We start from the raw sequence: 19,613 nt of genomic DNA on the forward strand, positions 1-19,613 counted from the left end.
CGGGAGCCTTGCGTGAGGACTGGAAGCCCCTGAGCTGCACGTCCCTTTGCGCGCGAAAAATAAAATATGAAAGGGCGTGATGTGCCGAGCGGCGTTCGGGCGTTCGGGATCCGAGCCGAGCCGAGCCGAGCCGAGCAGGGCCGCGCGAACGCCGAGCCGGGACCGGGCCGCGTCGGGCGAAATCTCTTTCATGCTCTGCTGGGCGGGCAGGAACGCCTTAACGCCTTGTACGGCGCAGCGCCCCGCCCCGCCCCGCCCCGCCCCGCCCCGCCCCGTTCGACCGCCTTCTCCCGAACTTCCTTTGCCATCCGACGGAACGCAACAATATTTCCAGCCCACTCCTCATTGGACGGCCGAGCTGGCAAGATAATGGACAGTTTGACAGTCCCTGATGTATCATAATTCGATGCAGTGTGGGTAATCCGGGCCGCGGCCTGGTCGCCCAGCTCGGGGCGGGGCGGGGCGGGGCGGGGCGGGGCTGGATGTCGCAGCAGAAAGTACTCCAAGCGACTGAATCGCGGACGCCCACCCTGTTGCCACCTAAGGTGCAGGCAAGAGGTCCCACGGTCGCTTTGAGAAAGAAATCGCTCACACGTGGACAACGTCCTATTAAGTATCAACTTCCTTTTTTCCTCGGCGGCTAGACTGGACTGGAACGAGAAAGCCGGCTGTCTGCGTGTGTGAACGGCGGACGTGTTAACACGAAATAATAAGGGGCAGCACCCCGCCCCGCCCCGCCCCGCCGCGATGATATCGGATACGCGCCTCCCCCTCCCCCCTCTCCCTCCCACGGGGTGTGTTGTCCGTTCCTAAACGACCGGCCTCCATTCACAGACTCGTCGACCAAATGTGACCGCTCTGGCGCGCTCGTGTGTCATCGGATTGGAGGGGCCGTCCGTAAGAGCGCTGCCCTGGCGCTGCCTCGATAAGTCTCCCGGCAGGACCGGGCGGCTCTGCCCAAAGTGTGCGCGGTCTAGGCGTTCCTGAGGCGGAGCGTGAGAGAGAGGAAAGAACAACAACAGTCGGACCAAAGTTTGCAAGCATCGCCGACATTTTCACGCGGTTTTGTTTATTTCTGTCCCCTCGCTTAGCGACGGGCCCTCGCGCCCCGCCCGTGTTTTCGGCCCCGGGTAATTAGCTCCGAACACGGGCTGAGCTCTGAGCTATCGCCGCGGTCTTCGCGACTCTCGCCCTTGACGCGGCGTCGCTCGCTCGGCGTCGCTTGGCGCGTTTCACGGGATTTGCTTCTCTCTATTCGCCCACGGAGCGCCTCGCCCAGACCCATTCCGAGAGTCGTTTCCAATCTGCCTGTCGCTCTCGCACTCCTTGGGCGTCCCTATCGGTGCGAGAGAGACAGAGCGACGAGATGGGCTCTCGGAATCGGTGCCGCTGGCTGGCCCGGCCGGCCCGGCGCGTGGACAATGATGCCCTGCCAGCGGCGCAGGGCGCCCCGGGGTCGGGACGACGATTTGCAGTGACGGGTCCTGGGCCCTGCTTCGCACAGCAGGACGATAAGAAAACAATAAGAGCAGGGAAAGGACGACGGCGGCGCGCGGGCGGCAATCGTATTTTCCTCGCTTTCCCTGGGTGTGTGTGTGTGTCTGTGTGTGCAGCGCTCGGTGGACCGCTAGGGGCCCGGCTCGGCAGCGGACCGAATCCATGTTAATATTTTTAATGGAGTGTGGACGCCATTGCCGCGCCGTCGTTGAGTCCCGTCCCGTGCCGGCCGTGGCCGTGTCCCGCGAAAGGTGCGTGGGGTTCGGGTCGTTTCGGGCCGGCAGGCCGCGGCTCGGCCGGCTCGCCATCAAGGTGGTCATCACGCCGGGGCCACCATGTAATGGCGTGTTGTTAATGACTGCGGCCTGCAGTTTCCTTGTAGCCGCCAAATCGCCTTCCAAGAGTGCTTGTAAATGCGTTATCGGAGCTCCGGGCCGCGGCGCGCGCTTTTGTCGCTCTGTCTCTCTTGCACCCGTCGTGCGTCTCGTAGGGGTGCGAGAGAGACAGAGTGAGCCTGCTGGCCGATCCGGTGGTCGCCGACGTCGTCGTCGCGGTGGTCGCGGTGCCGCGGGCTGAGAGTGGCCTCCGTCCAGCGTCGCCTCGCCCGGCCTCGCCCGGCCTCGCCCCTCGAGCCTTCCGTTGGAAGCCCGCGCAATAAATTTGTGCCGCGCGGTCGCCCGGAGCCCAAACGGGCGGAAGGCAGTGGAAGGCAGCAGGGCGCCCACACGGCGTCACCGAGCCGCCACTCCGCCTCTGGGGACCTCCACCTGCAGGCTGAGTCCAAACAGCGCTCCGTCGCTCTGTCTCTCCCGCACCCCTACGGGGCGCCCCGCGAGTGCGAGAGGGGCAGAGCGGCCCCCTACTGGGCCTGGGGCTGCGCGAACCCCGGCCTGGCCATGGACTGTCTCTCCTTCCTCCCCTCCACCGTCCTCTACGCCGCCCGGCCGACGGGCCGCCCGCAAGACGGCAGCCCTGCCTACAGTGGAGGCCGATGGGCTGCCCTCCTCCACGGGGCCGCTGAGACGACGACGGCCGGCTGCAGCGGGGCGCGCTCGCTCGGGCCTCTTCGCTTGCTTCGCTTGCTTCGCCGCCATGCGGGCGGCCGGGACTTGCTTTCCTCGTAAAGGCGGCCGAAAGGTCAAGACCAGGCAAGTTCAGGTACGCGGCCGGTCCGTGGCGGCATCCTGTTGCCGACGGCGCAGCGGCGCGGCCGCGATGCCTCTCCGTCTCTCTTCGGCACTCGCCCTTGATGAAAGAGAGAGAGAGGAACTGTGTTTGGAAGTCGGCCTGCCGGTGGCTAGTATGCAGAATGCAGCCGGTCCTCCAGACGTACAGAGACGAGCTTGCAGTGTGCCCGCATCATCGCATACGTCCCGCCCCGCCCCGCCTCGGCCAGCGTGAGGTCACGCCTGTTTATAGAGGAGGTCGCGCAGGCCACCTCGACCTTGCTGAGCGGCCCCACGACCATTGCGGAATCGAGAAAATTGAATTGTTGTAATCAAGGTTGGTGCGAGCGACGCTCGGGATTCAGTTTATCTTGCATTGTATTGAAAGGACTATGGGGGCGCAAAAGAAAAATCGAGTCCCGTTTTCTTTATAAACATACGTAAAATAAGCAGTTTTATTGGCAGGTACAAGTGCTTACATAATAACGGTGTTTCTAGCAAGTATCATTAAAATAGGTAATACGACAGGGAGAATAATCGAAACTGTCTTCAAAAAGCCAGGAGACTCTCTGCAGGATGGATAGGGGATAAATTATTCATGACTGGAGCTCCGGATGAGATTCAAAGACTCCGCTTAGGTGTCCGTCCGTCCGTCCGTCCGGCGCAGAAGAACGCCGTCCGTAAGTACAGGAGTGGGGCCGCCTTATATCACAGACTTTAGCACAAAGCAATACATTTTTTGCCCGGGTGCGTCATTCGGCTGGCTGCACAGGGGTTCCTCACAGCCGCTCCACGGCGTGGTTGGCGCTGCCGTTGCTGCTGCTGGCGGGGTGGCCCTCGTCGCCCTGGAAGGCCGTGTTGGCGACGCCGCCCAGGTCGTCGTTCTTCTTGGCGTCCTCGGCCTCCTCGCGGGCCTGCCGCTTCTGCATCCTCCAGATGACGCTGCGGCAAAGGGCCAGCCAGTCAAAAAATGAAAAGAGGTGTTGGGAGTCGATCGGCCGACCGGAGGGTCGGTACTCACAAGTACAAGAGGACGCCGCACAGGTTGACGGCGCAGCTGATGTAGAAGAAGGCGCCGGGGTGCGTGTCGGAGGACGCGCTGTACGCCTTGCTGTAGACGGGCCGGAACACGAGCGGGATCACGGCCTCCACCACGGCCAGCAGCGCCATCACCTTGCCTGCGGACAGAGCGCCGAGCGCCGGCTTGAGACACTGTCTGTCGTCCTGCTCGACGGTGTGCCAGTCGGCGGTCGTATCGTACCCAGCTCGTCGTCGTCCACGAGCTTGGTGGCGATGCCTCGCATCGTGATGATGGCGCCCGCGCCCAGGATGTTCTCAGCAGTCACTGGAATTCGACAAAAGAATTCAACGACATTGTAAGCCACTTCGCCGCCAGCTGGCTGATTCCAAACAATGCTTTCGTCGAGGCGTCCCTTGTGGGTGCGAGAGAGACGGCACTTACGCGCATAGACGTGCCAGCTCTTGTTGGCGAGCGCGAAGAGCGGCGCCACGACGGTCTTGGAGCTCATGGCGATGACCCCGATCAGGCAGTCGCTCATGTTGAGCCACTTGGCGAAGACGGTGGTCGCCACGAAGTTGCCTGCCACGTTATTACTTTTCATTAAGGCGCCCAGAACGGCCATTCGTTTAATTTGTTGGTGGTGGTGTACTCGCCGACGGCGCTGAGGATGATGAAGTAGGTGCTGTAGGCGCTGAACGCGATGGCCTCCCACTGGAACTGCTGCGTCAAGTAGAGGAAGGAGACGATCCCCTCGCCTGCGGACACAGAGCCTCCGAGTTAGCAGTGTGCGTTCGCCGTGCGCCGCACAGTGGGCCAGAAGACCGGTGGAGGCGGTCAAAACTCCAGAAGCGCTTTGAGCTCCAGAGTCGCTAAACGGGACTCGAACCGACCGTGAGACCCCACCAATGGATTCCTTGTTCGAAGAGCAATCCATTGGTGGGGTCACACGTTCGGCTCGAGTCCCATTCAGCGACTCTAGAGCTAACGCGTCCGGAATTTTTACCGCGCCTCCGCCGGTCCTTCGGCCCGCTGTGTGCCGGTACACTGGTGGTGCTCACCTTGAATGGGCCCCTGGATGGTGAAGTACAGCAGCACCAGGATGTAGAACTGCAGGCGCCGGCTGCCGCGCCGCTTCTTCAGGGCCACCTTCACGGTGTCCCACACGTGCCGCCAGTTGCAGAAGTCCGCCAGGAAGCTGACGCTGCGGGCAGAACACGGGGGGCGGCATGGTTACGGGGGACGCACTGCGGAAACTCGCATCGAAATCCGAAGTGACACGCACCCTGGCGGCCGCGGCACCGGCGGGTGCGGCTCGCGGATGTAGCGGTAGCCGTAGGCCAGGCCCAGGCCGTAGAGCGCGATGCTCACGATGTAGACGCCCGTGAAGCCCAGCGTGGTGAAGGCCACCCCGGACAGCGCGCTGGCGATGGGGAAGCCCCAGGACACGGCGGTCGCCACCATGCCGATGCGGAATGTCCTGTTCTCGGGCGTGGTCACGTCCGCCACGTACGAGAAGACGGACAGGAACAGGATGGGCATGCCGCCGAACAGCGCGGGGACGAGGGACTCGATGATGCCGGCCACCTGCAAGCAAGCCAAGCAGGCCAACGCCGTGGAGGACCGTCGTCGCCGCGCGCCAGACCACCGCCACCGCGCGTCGACGGCCACCTCACCTCCAGCGACCAGCTGAAGAAGATGGAGCAGAGCAGCAGGCCCACGCTCGAGATGAGGTCCCCGAGCAGCGGCGACAGGATGAAGGGTCGCCGTCGCCGCCGGCGGTCCGCCCAGGACCCCACGAACATGACCAGGATGATGGGCACCACGCTCTGCAGGGGCGTCTGCCAGATCTGCATCTCCGCCACCACCTGCGCCACCTGCAACGCCAAACAAAAGCATAACAGGTTTTTTTGTCGTTTTCTTTCTTCCAGTTTAAAACAGACTTTTATTTGTTTTCTCTTGGCGCCGAGCGCCTGCGAAGTCGGGGGTAGGCCGTCCCGCAACGCACCGACGCCGCGCGGGCCGGCCCACGCCGCATTACCATTACCACTACGGGCCAGACCACACATGATCGTATGCCATTTCGGGCCCGCGCTTCGCAGGCTCGAGGCAGGCTATTGCCAGGCGGGGAATCACTCACGTTGCTGAACAGCGTGCCGTACTCGCCGGTGAAGTTCCTGGCGGCCAGGGCGTCGCACACCTCGTCCGTGTAGTTGAGGCTGACGCGGCACGCCTTCTCGAGGTTGAGGTTCTGCGTGGTGAGGCTGGACAGCAGGGCCGGCACGATGTAGAGCAGCGTGATGGGCTCCACCGTGATGTTGGCCACGATGTGCTTGCACTTCTGGCGCAGGTTCATGTCGGCGAAGGTGTAGGCGGGCTCCTCCAGCTGCAGCCGCGCCTCCTTGCCGCCCTTCTCCGCCATGGCGGCGTCGGCCTCCGCCTTCGCCATGGATCAGGGCCTGCAGCGCCTGCAAGGGGACAGAGCGGTCAGGCGGGGCGCGCCGTGAGTGCGAGAGAGACAGAGCCAGCCCGGTTTGCGGACGGCCGCCGGGCCAGGCTCCTTGAATGGGGCATTGCGGCGATTCCCGCTGACATCGTTACGCGCTTAGAGCTCCGCGGTGATGACCGCCGCCGTGGTCGCGTAATGCCGGGGATCAGAGTTACCAAAATTGAGGGGTCTTTATGTCTCGGGTCATCGCGTGCCGCCCGCGCCGCCCGCGCCGTCCGGCAGTGGCGCCAACATTCACTTTATCTTAATTCGCCCATTCTTGCCTCGGCCAATCTCGGCAGAGCGATGACGTCATTCCGTAGCGGCGAAGCCTGCGGCCACACTGTACCCACCGCGATCCTATCGGGTTCCCCGCTGATCCTTGAATCGCCGGCAGCAGACTGATCCCAAGCGTCGCTCTGTCTCCGTCGCTCCCCCACGCGATGCTCCACGAGTGCGAGAGAGACAGAGCGACGGAAACGACTCAGTCTGCATCTTGTTCCGACACCTCAGCCTCGTCATCGTCGCCACTTTGATGCCCAACCTACCGTGTGCCAGACTAGCGGTCCGCTTGGCAACGTCCCTGGCAACCCATACCACACCACACGTGGCGTGGGATCGAATACCGCACAGAGAAAATACTTTTTTTCCAGTGTGTGTGCGCTCCCTCGTCCTGGCGCACGTCACGGTCCCCCTTCCCCCGCAGTACGCGCCGCGGATTGACATTTAGCCCAGAAGTGGCTTTGCGCGCTGGTGCTTTTGCGGTCCGGTCCGCACTCTGTCATTTATTTCCTAAGCAGCATCGTCATTCTCTTGTGGTGCGCGCACCGCGGTGGGCTGCCGGAGGTCCGCACTACACTAATTACCCGGGACGATGGCAAGGAGAGGCCTCTAGAGAGGCTCTCGAGGGAATTCTAGAGAGACGTCTTCAGGTACTTGTAGAGAGGCACCTCTGGAGAGGCCCTGGCTCTGTACTCACCTCTCGAGATACTTAGGCAGCCAGCTTAGAGGAAATGCTCTGGCGCTGGAGATAACTGTGGAGAGACATCTCGAGACAGTTTTAGAGAGGCGTCTAGAGAGCCCTCTGGAGAGCACCCGGCAAGACGTGTAAACAAGATCCGAGGGGGCAACCACTCTAGAAATCTTGTGTCCCCTAAGCGCTAGAAATCTGTAAAAAATCTGAAATCTTGCTCCAAAAAAGGCCAAAACCAAGCTAATTTTGGGCGGAATATCGGTTATAAAATCTTGCGAAATGCGACGAAATCTTTCGCCTGAGGAAATCTTGTGTCCCCAAACATCCAATGTGGTTGCCCCCTCGACAAGCTCCCTGCCTGAATGAGAGGCTGGAGAGCGGCCAGACCGAATACCCTCGCCACGCTGGAATCCTGGAATGCGATCGGCATATCTGCAGGCTGCCGGCCGACTGCGGACTGCGGAGCGCCGCAACAAGTGTCGGGGCCGTCCTCCCATTCTTCCCAGGCGTGAGGCTGGCCGGTGTTAGCCTGGCTGTGCCAATGGGCCCCTCTCCGCTTTGCCGCTTCTGCTTTGCCTTGCTTTGCCTCCGGCCGAGGCGAGACGAGACGAGCGCGGAAATGGAGCGAAGGCAATCGGCGCCACGGCCTGCTCCTCGCGTAGCGTAGCGCTCTCACCGCAAGCCGCCACTTTGCCAGCAACATCGAAAATCACAAATCACAAATCACACCCATTCTTGATACAGAAAATTGCTCCAGGCCGAAGCAAGTCCTCTCCAAAGCAAGGTTCTCTCGTTCCTCGACAAAATAAAATGACAAGGGAGCCGAAAGCCCGGAAAATAAAACAACAGTTGTTTCCTCGGGTGCTCTTGCGGACTTTGCTCGTTCGCGGAAGAACCGTTGCGTGCGTGGGTGCGCCACTGCAGCGGGGGGCCGTACTTGGCGTGACAGGGCGGTGCGGAGAACGCACGCCACGCCACGCCACGCACGCGCCCACCACGCGACGCGCGACGACGACGCGAATCCGAAAGTGAAGCCGCCTCTACACTAGTCGGTCCCACTTTCGCGACTTGCCGATCCGATAATCACACTCGGCTGGAGCCTTGGCTGAAACCGCCACACGGATCGGCCGCCCCCCTCGCTCCCGCGGGCGTCCCGGACGCGTCCCGGACGCGTCCCTAAAGTCCGGTCCAGCAGGTTCCCGGCGCGCGCCGCGAGCAGGCCCGCAGACTGACTCCGAGAGTCGCCCGTCTCCCTCGCACTCACGGAGCGCTACTCATGGGTGCGAGAGAGACAGAGAGGCGACTCTCGGAGTCAGACTGCAGGAGCAGGCCCGGAGCAGCCCGGACCAGGCCGCGCCCGCCGTGACGCTGTTGCTGTGCCGCCGCGGCCGCTTCCGCACGCCGGCAGTCGTAACTGCCGTAACAAACACCGCCACACTGATTGACCTGACCCGCTGGTTTTGTTGTTTACTTGATGTCATTGTTGCCACTGTTCTTTTCGTCGCGCTGCACCGCGCCCCCGCGCTTATCGCGAAGAGGCGCCGGCATCACAGTGCCGTGGCCACGTGCGCGTACGCTCACTGCAGCAGCAGCTCTGAGAAAATAATTGGGTGTTCCCCCGGCCTGGCGGCGCCTGCGGCCAATCGTAAACTACATTGCTTCATCGCCAGGACGGGGACGCCACGCCGCCGCTCGCCTTGTCGTGTGGGGAGATCTAATTTGCCGCGGAGGATGGTCGTCGTGCGTGCCGCCGTGCCTTCCCGACGCGTGCTCGCAGGGAGCACACGGACCACGAAGGCCTCGGGGAAGTCCCAATTTGTGGTCCGCGCTGCTGCCCGGGAACCATTTCGCTCGCCTAACCTAACCTAAACTAAACGTCCCATATTCTGTCGGCCGGTGTGTACGTACCGCTAGCGCTCTTCCGGTGTTTGTGTTCGCCTGGTTATAATTATAGCAGGCGCCATAATCTCTTTTGCCAGGCGGCGCGCGCCGTGGCCGAGACAGACTCACCGCCTGGGCGGGCCGCTGTGCTGCTGCCGCCTAGAAGAGTCCCGAGGACTTGTCCACTGCCGCGGCTGCCGCGCGTCGCGTCTTCGGCTGGAAAGGACGCGAGGTGCCTCTGGGCTCTGGTTCCAGAGGGTCCTGTGGAAACTGTCACGCCGTCACTGCGCTGCCGGAGCTACGGCCTGCTGGACTCGGAGTGCCGTGACTGCCGCGGTCCCCGCCATGGCGCCGGCGCTGTGCTCGCGAACCGAACCGAACCACGCCGCGTTACCGCCTTACCGCGTACCCACACTGCAAGGGGCTCACGCCTTACTGTTGTGCCGGCGTACTGGCGTACCGGTGTCGGCTCGGTCTGCTGGGGTTCGCGTGGTGTCTCGGCCATGCCTTGGCGGCGGGGCGGGGCGGGGCGGGGCGGGGCCCGGCGCGGTCCAGGGAATGCGGGTCCCAGGGGAACCTGGCGGGAGCCCGGTCCAAGGACTCGGCGCAAGGACTAGGAAGACTCAACGGCGGCCGACTCAGCAAACGGCATTTGGTTGCTTCCGTTCACGGCCGCATCGCGTTGCTACAAATCTGCGGCACGACGAGGCAGCGCGGTCAATCAACTCGGTCATCGAACGCGCGGCATGCTTATTTTGAGAAACGTCCAGTTTTCACTTGGATTTGCCTTTTGGAAAAGAAGCTAATTGGATTTGAGGCCCCTGTGGAGTCTGCGGCGGAGAAAGACACTTCGGCGCGGAGTTTGAGTGTTCGCGCTCTGACCGACAAGGAGTACGTGCTGCTGGCCGGTAGATGGCGCGCGTGGAGCAGTCACTCAGAAAGACAAACTTGACAGCGACAAAAACACGACAGCTGGCAACTTCTGAAGGGTTTGAGATGTATGCACAGATTGGCAGGTTGAAAATTATATCTTGAATCAGGTTTATTGACCCACAAATATATCTGTCTGGTTGTAAGCGGCTAGTTCTATTCACCAATATCGTTAGAGTTTTGGCTGGCTTCCTGCTTCCTGACACTGGGGCTCCTAACCTTACTATTAGTGTGTTTTGTGGAAATCTTTATTCTTTCTTTGAGGTAACTTTTCTTTCATAGTTTCGTCATAAAGATAGATGTGTTGTCATGTATGAAGATGTCCATCAAGTGAAGAAATGTCGCTTGATTGTCACATTTATAATACCGTTTTGATATTTCAGAAGAGTCCTAAGGCCTCGTTTGCTTCTGCTTGCAGATGTCAACACCCCTGCAAATTTCTGGCCGTGCTTTGCACAGACACGTTCAAAATGCGCTGTGTCTACTCTCCAGACCAAACAGTTCGGCTGCTCCGACTGCCCCCTCATCCCCATCAAAGAAAGACAATACCCAACAGAATAACAACGCTCATATCAAGCCTGTCTTCCACAACAGAAATCCAAGGAACCTGGAGCTGTTAACGATTGCATCGAAACCAGAAGGCTATCATTTAGACTCTTTTGAAGTGTCCTACTGGCATAAGTAAGTAACTGTTTCTTTTATTTAATCATGAAGCCGATAGACGTGATTCTGTTCATTTTGTTCTTCTTTCGGGAACAGGCTGCTGGTCCGTCTGTCTTGGGGTAAAATTTCAGCTGAAGTAGTTCACAATAACGGCACAACTGTAGTAAGTGCATCATCAGGAGAGTTTGGAATTGAAAAGCTCCTGTACAGGTATGTAAAACTTTTAAAATGTATTGTTTGCAATGTACATAATATAATTTGAGTTTTGTTTTTGTATTTTAGAACAGCAGATTCGTCTGCATACAAAACAATTGGGAAAGTTATTGCCCGGAGATGCCTTGAAAGTGGTATTAGTACAGTTTTTTGTGATTATAAGCCTGAAGAAGGGACCAAGGTATTCAAAAAATGTTTCTATTTTCTTTTATATTCAGTTCTTGGGTTGTTTTATTATTAAAAATATAATTACATTTCAGATGGATTTGTTACTTAAAGAAGCACAGAATGGTGGCTTGTCATTAGAGGAGGCACCTGTCTATGTTCCTCCATTGCCTCAGACTAAAGGAGTACCGACAAAACCATGGGATATTATTTCATAATCTAATTTAATGTTTCTTGTTTTATCTTGTTTGTCCAATACATAGTTGCTTGGATGACATTGTTTTTGACACCTGATGTTGATGTTTTGAAGTCAAAGCAGTCATTAAATGTATTACCACCAAACTCAAGTTTTGATCATTTTCCTTCACTTTGTCACCATTGCCTTGAGTTGATGACGTAGCACCTTGCCTCCTGCATTTCTTGGAATTGCATCAATAAACTTAACTCCACCAGCAAGTTTCTTGTAAGGAGCTACTTTAGGTTCTACGAAAGATGTCACCTCATCTTCAGTCACCTTTGCACCTGGTTGAAGCACTGCGAATGCAATGGGTACTTCACCAAACCTTTCATGTGGAACTCCCACAACTGCAATATCTGCAATGCCAGGAATCTGACGAATAATACTCTCCAGCTCAGTGGGTGACACCTGAAACAAAGAAATGTCCATTAGCATTTATGGCAATAAATTTCTTTGACAGAAATTTGAGTTGAAGTAACAGAGGAAGAGAAACGGGACAGGTTTCAACAAGTCGCGGATGACGTGCTACACTGCGGTATTTTCGAAAATGGCGCCGTGGGTAGACGCTCAACACAAGATGGCGGTGGAAGATCTCCGACGCTGCCAACCACCGCAAGTTAATTTGGGTTTTCTTTCGTGGCTGTGTGAGCAAATCAGTGTTTCAAGATCGATAAAATTAGTTCAAAACACATTCAGAAATTGTTTTTCTTTCACTCATCGGTATCTGCACTGAGATAAAGCGAGCCACACGACTGACGCCTACCCAAGCCTGTTCATGACCGCCATGTTGGTGCTTCAAACCCACAGCGGCGGTGTGTTGATGTATCACATTCCGTGTTTGTGTGCCAAGTTTTGTGCGTTTTTCTGAGTCTGCTTCGCACCCCGCCGCTGCCAAAATGGATAATCCCGAAGAAGTGTTGCACAGTCTCGACGAATTCGCCAAACTCAAGCCCAAAAGTATTCCCCGCGAGCTGGAAGACTACTTGATGTACGTTGCGCGGACGGGTGACCCCGTGTACCAGTGGGCCACGGTCAAGATTCTTTTTCGGGAGAAGCTCCTCAATGTTATCACCGAGTTCTACGAGACGACGCCGACCCTGGACGTGGCGCCGTCGCCGAACGTGGACCCCTTCAACTACGAGACCATGAAGACAGTCCTGCTGGAGAGGCTAGAGGCCTTCTCCAACGCGCCCTTCACCGTGCAGAGGCTATGTGAGCTTTTGACAACTCCCAGGAAAGAGTACAACCGACCGGACAAGTTCATGAGGGCCATCGAAAAGAACATCCTCGTCGTCAGCACACGCGGGCCTGGGGGTGCTTGCAGGCCAGACAGCGCTCTCTCTGAACCCATCCCCAACGGAGTCTCCGAACCATCAGAAGCTGCGAGCAACCAGTCAAGCAGCAGCAACAGTGCAGCTAATAATGAAGAAACAAGTGAGGAGTCGTCTAGTGAAGCTTCACCTAAAGAAACAGAAGAAAATCATGTGGTAGCAGAATCAAATGCCGAATCAAGTGCTGGGTCAAGCACGGAATCAAGTGCCGAATCTAGCGCTGAATCGAGTACTGAATCAAGCACTGTTATGGAGTCAAACGATGTTGAGACTGATCAGGCGGAGTCAAGTGTTACTGTTAGTGAAGAAGCTATTAAAGATGAGGAGGCAGCTAGTGAAAGTGTTGTTAAGGAGAGTGATGAAAGCCCAGAAGCAACAGATTCAAGTGATAGTGTGACATATGGTGATGTAAACAGTGCTGGTGAGATACCAGAGGCAGTAAATGTAACTTCAACAGAGTGTGTTTCTAATGCTGAAGTTAAAGACATCCCAGAGCAGCCAGAAATATGTGAGGCTGAGACAAGTGCAGTTGAAAGTGTTCCTTTATCATCATCTTCCGAAGTAAGTAGCGTTGGCGATGAAGTACTAAAAGCAGACCCGGCTGAAGCACAATCGAAGGCAGATAAGGAAGATGCAGTGAGTGGAAGTAAGGAGGTCGAAAGTGTGTCTAGCGATACTCCTGCAAATGAAGATGAAGTTACTAGTGAAGCCACTTCTGAACCCTCAGTATCATCTGAAGACGTTTCACAAGTCACTGAAAGCACCCAAAGTATTTGTCCAAAAGAGGTGCCTTCAGACTCTGAACCGGATGTCAGCTCAGCGCAGCAAGACCAAGCTGCTGACTCGACAGCTTCAGATTCTGCCCAAGTGGCAGAAATCCCTACCTCGGAGGCAGTGTCTTCAAATTCCTCTGATGACTCATCGGAAGCAGTTGACTCTAAATTAAGTGAAGATGATCAACCAGACACTTCAAATGTTGTGGTTGATACACCAGCAGATGTTCTTAAAGGCTCAGAAGCGGCCCCCGTTGTAGAAAAAAGCGAAAGTGAGGTGAAAGAAAGTACAGAGGCTGCCAAGGCTGACGTGGACACAAACATCACCAGCACGGAGGGTGTTGCAGGACCTGAAGAAGCTATGGACGTAGATGAAAGTAGCAACCAGCCCTCTGAAGCTTCTGCTGGGGACAGTGAGGCAATGGAGGTGGCAGAAGATGAGGAGGCTATGGAGGTCTGTGAAGACAGTGCATTAGAAGCAATGACAACAAGTCCTGAAGAGGTAAGCTACATTTCAATTTTTACTTTTAAGTACGACCGTCCCAGGTTTAATCTCAATTTTGTCTCTTCTTTTTCAGACTGCTCAGTGATTAAACCCACCTTAAGAAGTTACCTCAACATTACATCTTAGGTCAAGAAACGAAGGAATCTTCCATACCATCTCGTTAAATTTAATAAGATTCCATTTTCAAACAGTTAGTAGCAATTCCTTTGCTTCTGTCCTTAGAACTTTCTTTGTGTAATGGAATGAATGTGTATATAGTGTGACATTTCATGTGTGTAATTTTAAAGTCTTTCTGTTGTATGATATGCTAAATGATAGTAATGTTAATATTTTCTGCATTGTTGCTTTGTTCATGTCACAGCAGTGTTAGTTCCATTCTGTCACATTGTGCCCTTACTGTGTATTAGACTCGTCATTTTCCACATATTGACAGAGTATTTTTTTCCTAAAACTGAAGACTTGAAGGATAACTTCATTATATTATTTCTTTTTATCATCACATTTGAATATTCCATGATATGGTTAGAATCCATCATCAAATTTGGTGCTTTTTTTTTTCTTTTTTTTTTAAATTGACCTGTGTCTATCTAGTTACGAGGGTAGTCTGACTATCTTGATATTCTTTTGCTTTTTTTACTGTTATTTGTCTAAAGATTTCTTTGTAGTTTAGTAAAATGGTTATGTTTGGTTGTTCCTTCAGCCCCTGAATGCTAAATTATTTATTCTGACAGCTCTTTGAAGTGCTTTCATTAAGTTGTACTCGTTTTCCTTTGTTTTAAATTTAAACTGGAAAATGTGCAGTCACTGAATTATGGTGATGTTGCATGTGGCTTAATGTCAGGTAGTTTCTGCTCAAGATCTTTTGTAAATTTTACTTATAGACTTGCTGACTGCATTATTACGTTATCCTGGGGAATTCTATCTAAAGCATATTGAGACAAATTTAATATATTATTTACGTAGGTGTGGATCATGTCATGTGATACAACTCTCTGCTGAGTGTGAATGAGTCTAATAAAATTATGATCTTCCAAGACCAGTTGAAACACTTTGACCACCCCATTGCCATCAAATTCCAACAGATAGGTAGTAATAACTTTTAATGGAGAGATGCTTATTTCAAAAATATCTTGTCTCAAGCTTGTGCCAGTGACACGCAACTCGCTTCTTCAATGAGATCAATTTACTGGATGACACTTGTTATCTTAAAGCTATGCCCTGTAAAGGCAACATGTAGAAAAATAATCCTTATGCTATTTGAATGTGCAAGCTAACATTATTCTGATCAAATGAAGGCAGGGAAGGGTAAGGACTGCCGAGGTTCGAGTCGGGAGTGCGGCGATGGGGACGTGGCGGAGGGAGGGTGGAGGGAAGGCCACGGTTGCGGCCCTTGGACTACCTGGTGGCCCTTGACTTTGATGAGCTCCTTGGTGCGGTCCACGATGTAGAAGTACTGGTCCTCGTCGTAGAAGGCCACGTCGCCCGTGTGCAGCCAGCCCTCGTCGTCCACCACCTCGCGGGTCGCCTCCGCGTTCTTGTAGTAGCCCTTCATCACCTGGGGGAAGAGAGAGGCAGAGTGTCAGGCGTCTCTCTTGCACTGCGAGGCGGCACGGGCCTTCCCTGCACACGTACCTGAGGGCCTTTGATGAGCAGCTCGCCGCGCTGGCCGGGCCCCAGGTCCTCCCCCGTCGCCAGGTCGGCGATGCGAGCGCGCGTGCCGGGCAGCAGCTGCCCCACGGAGCCCCGCTTGTCCAGCGGCGTGTGCCTGGAGCACAGCACGGTCACGGGGGCGGTCTCGGTCATGCCGTACCCTGGGGGGCAAGGAAGAGGATCGAACCGTGAATGTTTCCGGACGCTCCAGGCGAGCGGCGCAAGCGGCGCCCTACAGTGTGACGCACCTTGGCGCAGGTCCAGCTCGCGGCCCGCCTTGTCGTTGAGGCGCTTGATGACGTCCAGGCCGAGGGGCGCGGCGCCGCTCATGACGTAGCGCACGCTGGCCAGGTGGTCGGGCTTGACGGCGGGGTGCATGGACAGGAACTGCACGACGGCGGGCACCGCGGCCAGCCCCGTCGGCCGGTGGCGCAGCAGCGCGCCGATGTAGTCCTCCGCCGTGAACTTGGGCATGGAGATGAGGTGCTGGCCGCTGAGCATGCTGGTGTGCAGCACCGAGTTGAGGCCGTAGATGTGGAAGAAGGGGAGGATGCTGAGCAGCGTGTCCTGGACGTCACCTGCGGCAGAACCAGTCCGTCAGTCAGCAGCAGATGCCGCCGCGGAGGTAGGCAGCCCATCGTGCCCGCCAGGGCTTACCCTGGTGTAGAGCGCGAAGCGGAAATCGGGGTGCAAGTTCTGCTCCAGGTTGCTGACGAGCTGGCCGTGGGTGAGCATGACGCCCTTGGGCATGCCGGTGGTGCCCGACGAGAAGGGCAGGATGGCCACGTCCTCGGGCGCGTTGCGCGGCAGGCGCACGCCCTCCGTGGAGGCGCCCTCCGCGGCCAGGCACTGGAAGCTGAACTCGCCGGCGGGCTGCTCTGAGGGCTGGAGGACGGGGAGGTGAGTTTCAGGACAGTGTTCGTCGGGAAGCCCCATGCGTGCGAGAGAGACGGAGCACCGAAAGCTTACCTGCTGGTCGAGCAGTACGGTGCCCACGTACTGGGGCAGCTTCTGCGCCACGGCGCGCACCAGGGGCAGCAGGATGGGCACGGTGAGCACCAAGCGCGTGCCGCAGATGGCCAGCTGGCGGGCCGTCTCCTCTGCAAGCGAAGAGCGCCAAACGCCAAACAAATATTATGACGACGCGAGCTGACGACGCGGCCAAACTCCCGCAAACCGATGCCACTCCGTCTTTCTCTGCGGGACGCCCCAAGAGTGCGAGAGAGACAGCGCTTCAGAGACGGCCCTCGGAACCGGTCTGCAGACAAGGGCCGCAGTGAAAACTCACCCGGCGTGTACAGGGGGTTGACGAACGTGACGGTGAGCCCCGCCTCGATGGCGCCGTGCGCGGCCAGCACGAACTCGGGGGTGTTGGGGGCGACCACGGCCACCACGTCACCCTTGCACAGCCGCTGGCCCTTGGCATCCAGGCCGCCCAGGCCGCCGGCGAGGGCTCGCGCGAAGCCATGGGTCAGGCGGCGGGCCTCCCTGTAGGTGTAGGAGCTGCCGGACACGGCGCACGTCTGGAACAGGAGGAGCAAGGCCTTGAGCAGCAGTCGAGGGCTTACGTTGTCTTATCAGGTGTGCAGCAGCGTGCAGGTGGTAGGACACATAAACAACGCACGGTGTGCGGTGGACCGTCCCTCATTACAGCACGGCGCCGAGGAGTCGGAAAAGTTTTTGGATTTCGACAACGCCCACAAGCCCACGCCCGCCAGGCGTACTCGGTCACTACTTCTTCTAAGACGCTCGGTTCAGTGTTTGCCCCAATCGCAGGGAATCCCTAACCTGCCTCTGGATCCAGCTGGATCTTGGACAGCCCCGCGCGAAACGAAAAAACAAACAACAAAAACAACTCCCGGTGGAAGTCGAACCCGCGCCCGTTTGGCCCTCGGGTCCGAGTCCTTCGCACCCCGCCGTTATCACCGTAGCGTAGAGTTATTGAGTTCGCCGTTCCAAAGGTCCCCGCCCCCGCGCTCCCCGAGTCTGCGTTCTGCGTCCCGTGGTCCCGGCCCTCCCACTCGTCGTTTTGTACAGGACTGTACATTTGCACTGGGCATTTGGCGAGGGCTTCTGCATTGTCTCGCCGGGCCGCTCCGAGTACGCGGAAGGAAATCCCCCCGCCCCGCCCCTCTCCTTCCCCGTCACCCCCGGCCCGGCCAGGCCCGGCCGGCCGGCCCGCCAAAGCCGATAAAATGGTCAAAGGCGTGTCTGGAGATAGCCGGCGGGGCACCGCTGCGGTATGCGTTCGCTGCGTTCAGCAAACACGCCAAAAGACCGGCGGTGCGTGTCTTTCGTCCAGTGGCCCACCCCACAGCCCAGTAGTAGTGAACAGTGGGGAGGAACTCGCGGCGTTTGGACTGCCCGAGGGAAGGAAGTGAACGAAGTGAACAGTGGCTCCTCCAGTGAAAGACCCCGGAAGAGGCGTTTGGAAGGGGGGGAGGGGGCGGGCGTCGGTCCGTGGCGACCTGTTGAGGGAGGCAAAGCATGGTGTGGACGATCGGACTGGGTGTTTTGCGCGACGGCGATGTCATTGTCTAGGTCAGGGCCGAACCGAGCTGGGCCGCGTGGGGCCGTGGGGCTCGGACCGAAACCGAACTGAACCTCGGCCCCGGGTCTGGGTCCAACTGGTCCAACTTGTCCAAGGCCGTCACCAAGGCCGTGACGAGGGTCGTGGCCGCCAGACTGCGGACAACAACCCGCTCGCGGCGGACGGGACGGGTTGCACGTTGCACCCGCTCTGCTGCACTGCTCTCCGTGATCGTGGCCGTGACCAAGCCCCACAGCCCTACAGTCACGCGTCTCCGACCTCTGGACTGGTCAGGCCATGATTATAAACGAGCGGGCGTGGGGCGGAGGCGGATCCCTCAAGTACCTCTTGGCTTTGGTAGAAAACATAGAAAACGAGTGAACAGGCAACGCGTGCGCCAGAGCCTAGTACTCTACCTCTTTTTTGGAGGGAAAGGGGGACGGGGTTGTTTGTGGCACGGCTATGCAAAACCGTGGGAGCGCGGATAAATGTCCAAATGAAGAAATATTGTGAAAATTTTCACATTGCAGTATGTTCCAATGCGATAGGGGTGGAGGTGAGCGACGAAACTGCGTGACAGCGGGTTGTCGCGGCTTGATGCACGCCCAGTACCTCTCGGCCGTGACACTGACCAAAACACTCTCGCCCCGCCGGGGCCAAGGACCTCTCCTCGCGGCGCCGCAGCGTGGCGGGGCAGCCGGGACTGGCGGGTCGCAGGACTGGCGGCGTGATTTGAATTGACCGGGGTGCCGCCGGCTAGCCGGGCCGAAGCGCAGACTGCGCGGACTCCAACTGCAAAACAGGGCGTGGGCGTTCCCTACGCGGTGCGGGGCGCGAGGGGCGCGCGGCACCGAGACACTCACCAGGAACTTCTTGTCGTCCCAGACGCACGAGTCCTTCCACAGGTGCTCGATGAGGGTGTCGTGCGACGCGGCCAGGTCCTTGCCGTACAGTGACTCGACGACGAGGCTCTGCCCCGAGGTGCTGGTGGTCCTGGTGGACGCCGCGGGGCTCGGGCCGCTGCTGAGGCACCGCGACGACGAGGACGCGGACGCCGCGGACAGGGCGGCGAGGCGCCGGTGCAGGCCCAGGACGCGGGACGACAGCTGTCGCATCGTGCTGCGGGGTCTAGATGGTCTAGATCGGGGAAGCCAACTGGACTCTGAGAGGCCTGGCACTGGAGCTGGATGGCCGCCGGCTTCTCGCTCGGACTACAGTACCACAGTACAGTACGCAGCGCTAGCGCTCGCGGACGCGGACTGACAGCGACAGCACAGCGACGCGAGTGCAATTGCGGTGTTGTCGCGGCGTGGTGCGATGCCGGTGCCGGTTCGGCTTCACTCGGACTCTACCCTGCTGACTCGGCAAAGCCCGGCGAGGGACTACGACACTGCCAAGCCCAAGCCCCCAAGCCCCAGGAGTGGAGGCAGGGCAAGAAGAAGTGCTTTGGAGACGGCCCGGCGGGCCCGGGACTGCCCGTGCCCGCCCGCGCCGCGCCCCGCGCCCCAGGATCTGGCAGCAGGGGGAGGGGGGTCTGGCCACCGGGACTGTCGGGGCTTTACGGCTGTACACACCAGGTCCTGGTTTCACTG

General features: G+C 57.8%; 4 protein-coding genes across 8 annotated transcripts; 2 read left to right on the forward strand and 2 right to left on the reverse strand.

Moving 5' to 3' along the window:
• Positions 1-3,085: 3,085 nt before the first annotated feature.
• LOC117642752 (proton-coupled folate transporter-like) lies at positions 3,086-9,485 on the reverse strand. 2 transcript variants are annotated; one of them, XM_034381252.1, is made up of 10 exons: positions 9,153-9,485; positions 5,822-6,149; positions 5,358-5,558; positions 4,967-5,268; positions 4,743-4,885; positions 4,338-4,439; positions 4,126-4,263; positions 3,925-4,008; positions 3,685-3,841; positions 3,086-3,605 (listed from the first exon to the last, which is right to left on the reverse strand). In XM_034381252.1, exons 2-10 carry the CDS (start codon positions 6,128-6,130, stop codon positions 3,443-3,445), a joined length of 1,599 nt encoding a protein of 532 aa, XP_034237143.1. In that variant the 5' UTR covers positions 6,131-6,149; positions 9,153-9,485; the 3' UTR covers positions 3,086-3,442. The 2 variants fall into 2 exon arrangements, with proteins under 2 accessions (XP_034237143.1, XP_034237144.1); XM_034381253.1 differs by lacking the exon at positions 9,153-9,485 and adding an exon at positions 7,149-7,978.
• A 387-nt stretch (positions 9,486-9,872) lies between these two features.
• LOC117642235 (39S ribosomal protein L18, mitochondrial) lies at positions 9,873-11,336 on the forward strand. 4 transcript variants are annotated; one of them, XM_034380195.1, is made up of 5 exons: positions 9,873-10,021; positions 10,372-10,634; positions 10,713-10,826; positions 10,899-11,010; positions 11,090-11,336. In XM_034380195.1, the coding sequence occupies exons 2-5, from the start codon at positions 10,372-10,374 to the stop codon at positions 11,210-11,212; spliced, it is 612 nt and encodes a 203-aa protein (XP_034236086.1). In that variant the 5' UTR covers positions 9,873-10,021; the 3' UTR covers positions 11,213-11,336. The 4 variants fall into 4 exon arrangements, with proteins under 4 accessions (XP_034236086.1, XP_034236084.1, XP_034236085.1 ...); XM_034380193.1 differs by lacking the exon at positions 9,873-10,021 and adding an exon at positions 10,070-10,217; XM_034380194.1 differs by lacking the exon at positions 9,873-10,021 and adding an exon at positions 10,142-10,248.
• LOC117642233 (probable 4-coumarate--CoA ligase 3) lies at positions 11,200-19,467 on the reverse strand. The gene is made up of 8 exons (XM_034380189.1): positions 18,885-19,467; positions 16,780-17,014; positions 16,461-16,591; positions 16,149-16,376; positions 15,740-16,070; positions 15,474-15,652; positions 15,241-15,396; positions 11,200-11,640 (listed from the first exon to the last, which is right to left on the reverse strand). Exons 1-8 carry the CDS (start codon positions 19,134-19,136, stop codon positions 11,359-11,361), a joined length of 1,794 nt encoding a protein of 597 aa, XP_034236080.1. The 5' UTR covers positions 19,137-19,467; the 3' UTR covers positions 11,200-11,358.
• On the forward strand, positions 11,984-14,875 carry LOC117642234 (serine/threonine-protein phosphatase 4 regulatory subunit 2). Its single transcript, XM_034380191.1, has 2 exons — positions 11,984-13,838; positions 13,915-14,875. Exons 1-2 carry the CDS (start codon positions 12,129-12,131, stop codon positions 13,924-13,926), a joined length of 1,722 nt encoding a protein of 573 aa, XP_034236082.1. The 5' UTR covers positions 11,984-12,128; the 3' UTR covers positions 13,927-14,875.
• Positions 19,468-19,613: the final 146 nt, after the last annotated feature.

The sequence above is a fragment of the Thrips palmi genome, unplaced genomic scaffold (assembly GCF_012932325.1).
Source record: "Thrips palmi isolate BJ-2018 unplaced genomic scaffold, TpBJ-2018v1 HiC_scaffold_16, whole genome shotgun sequence".
Taxonomy (NCBI): Eukaryota; Metazoa; Arthropoda; class Insecta; order Thysanoptera; family Thripidae; genus Thrips; species Thrips palmi.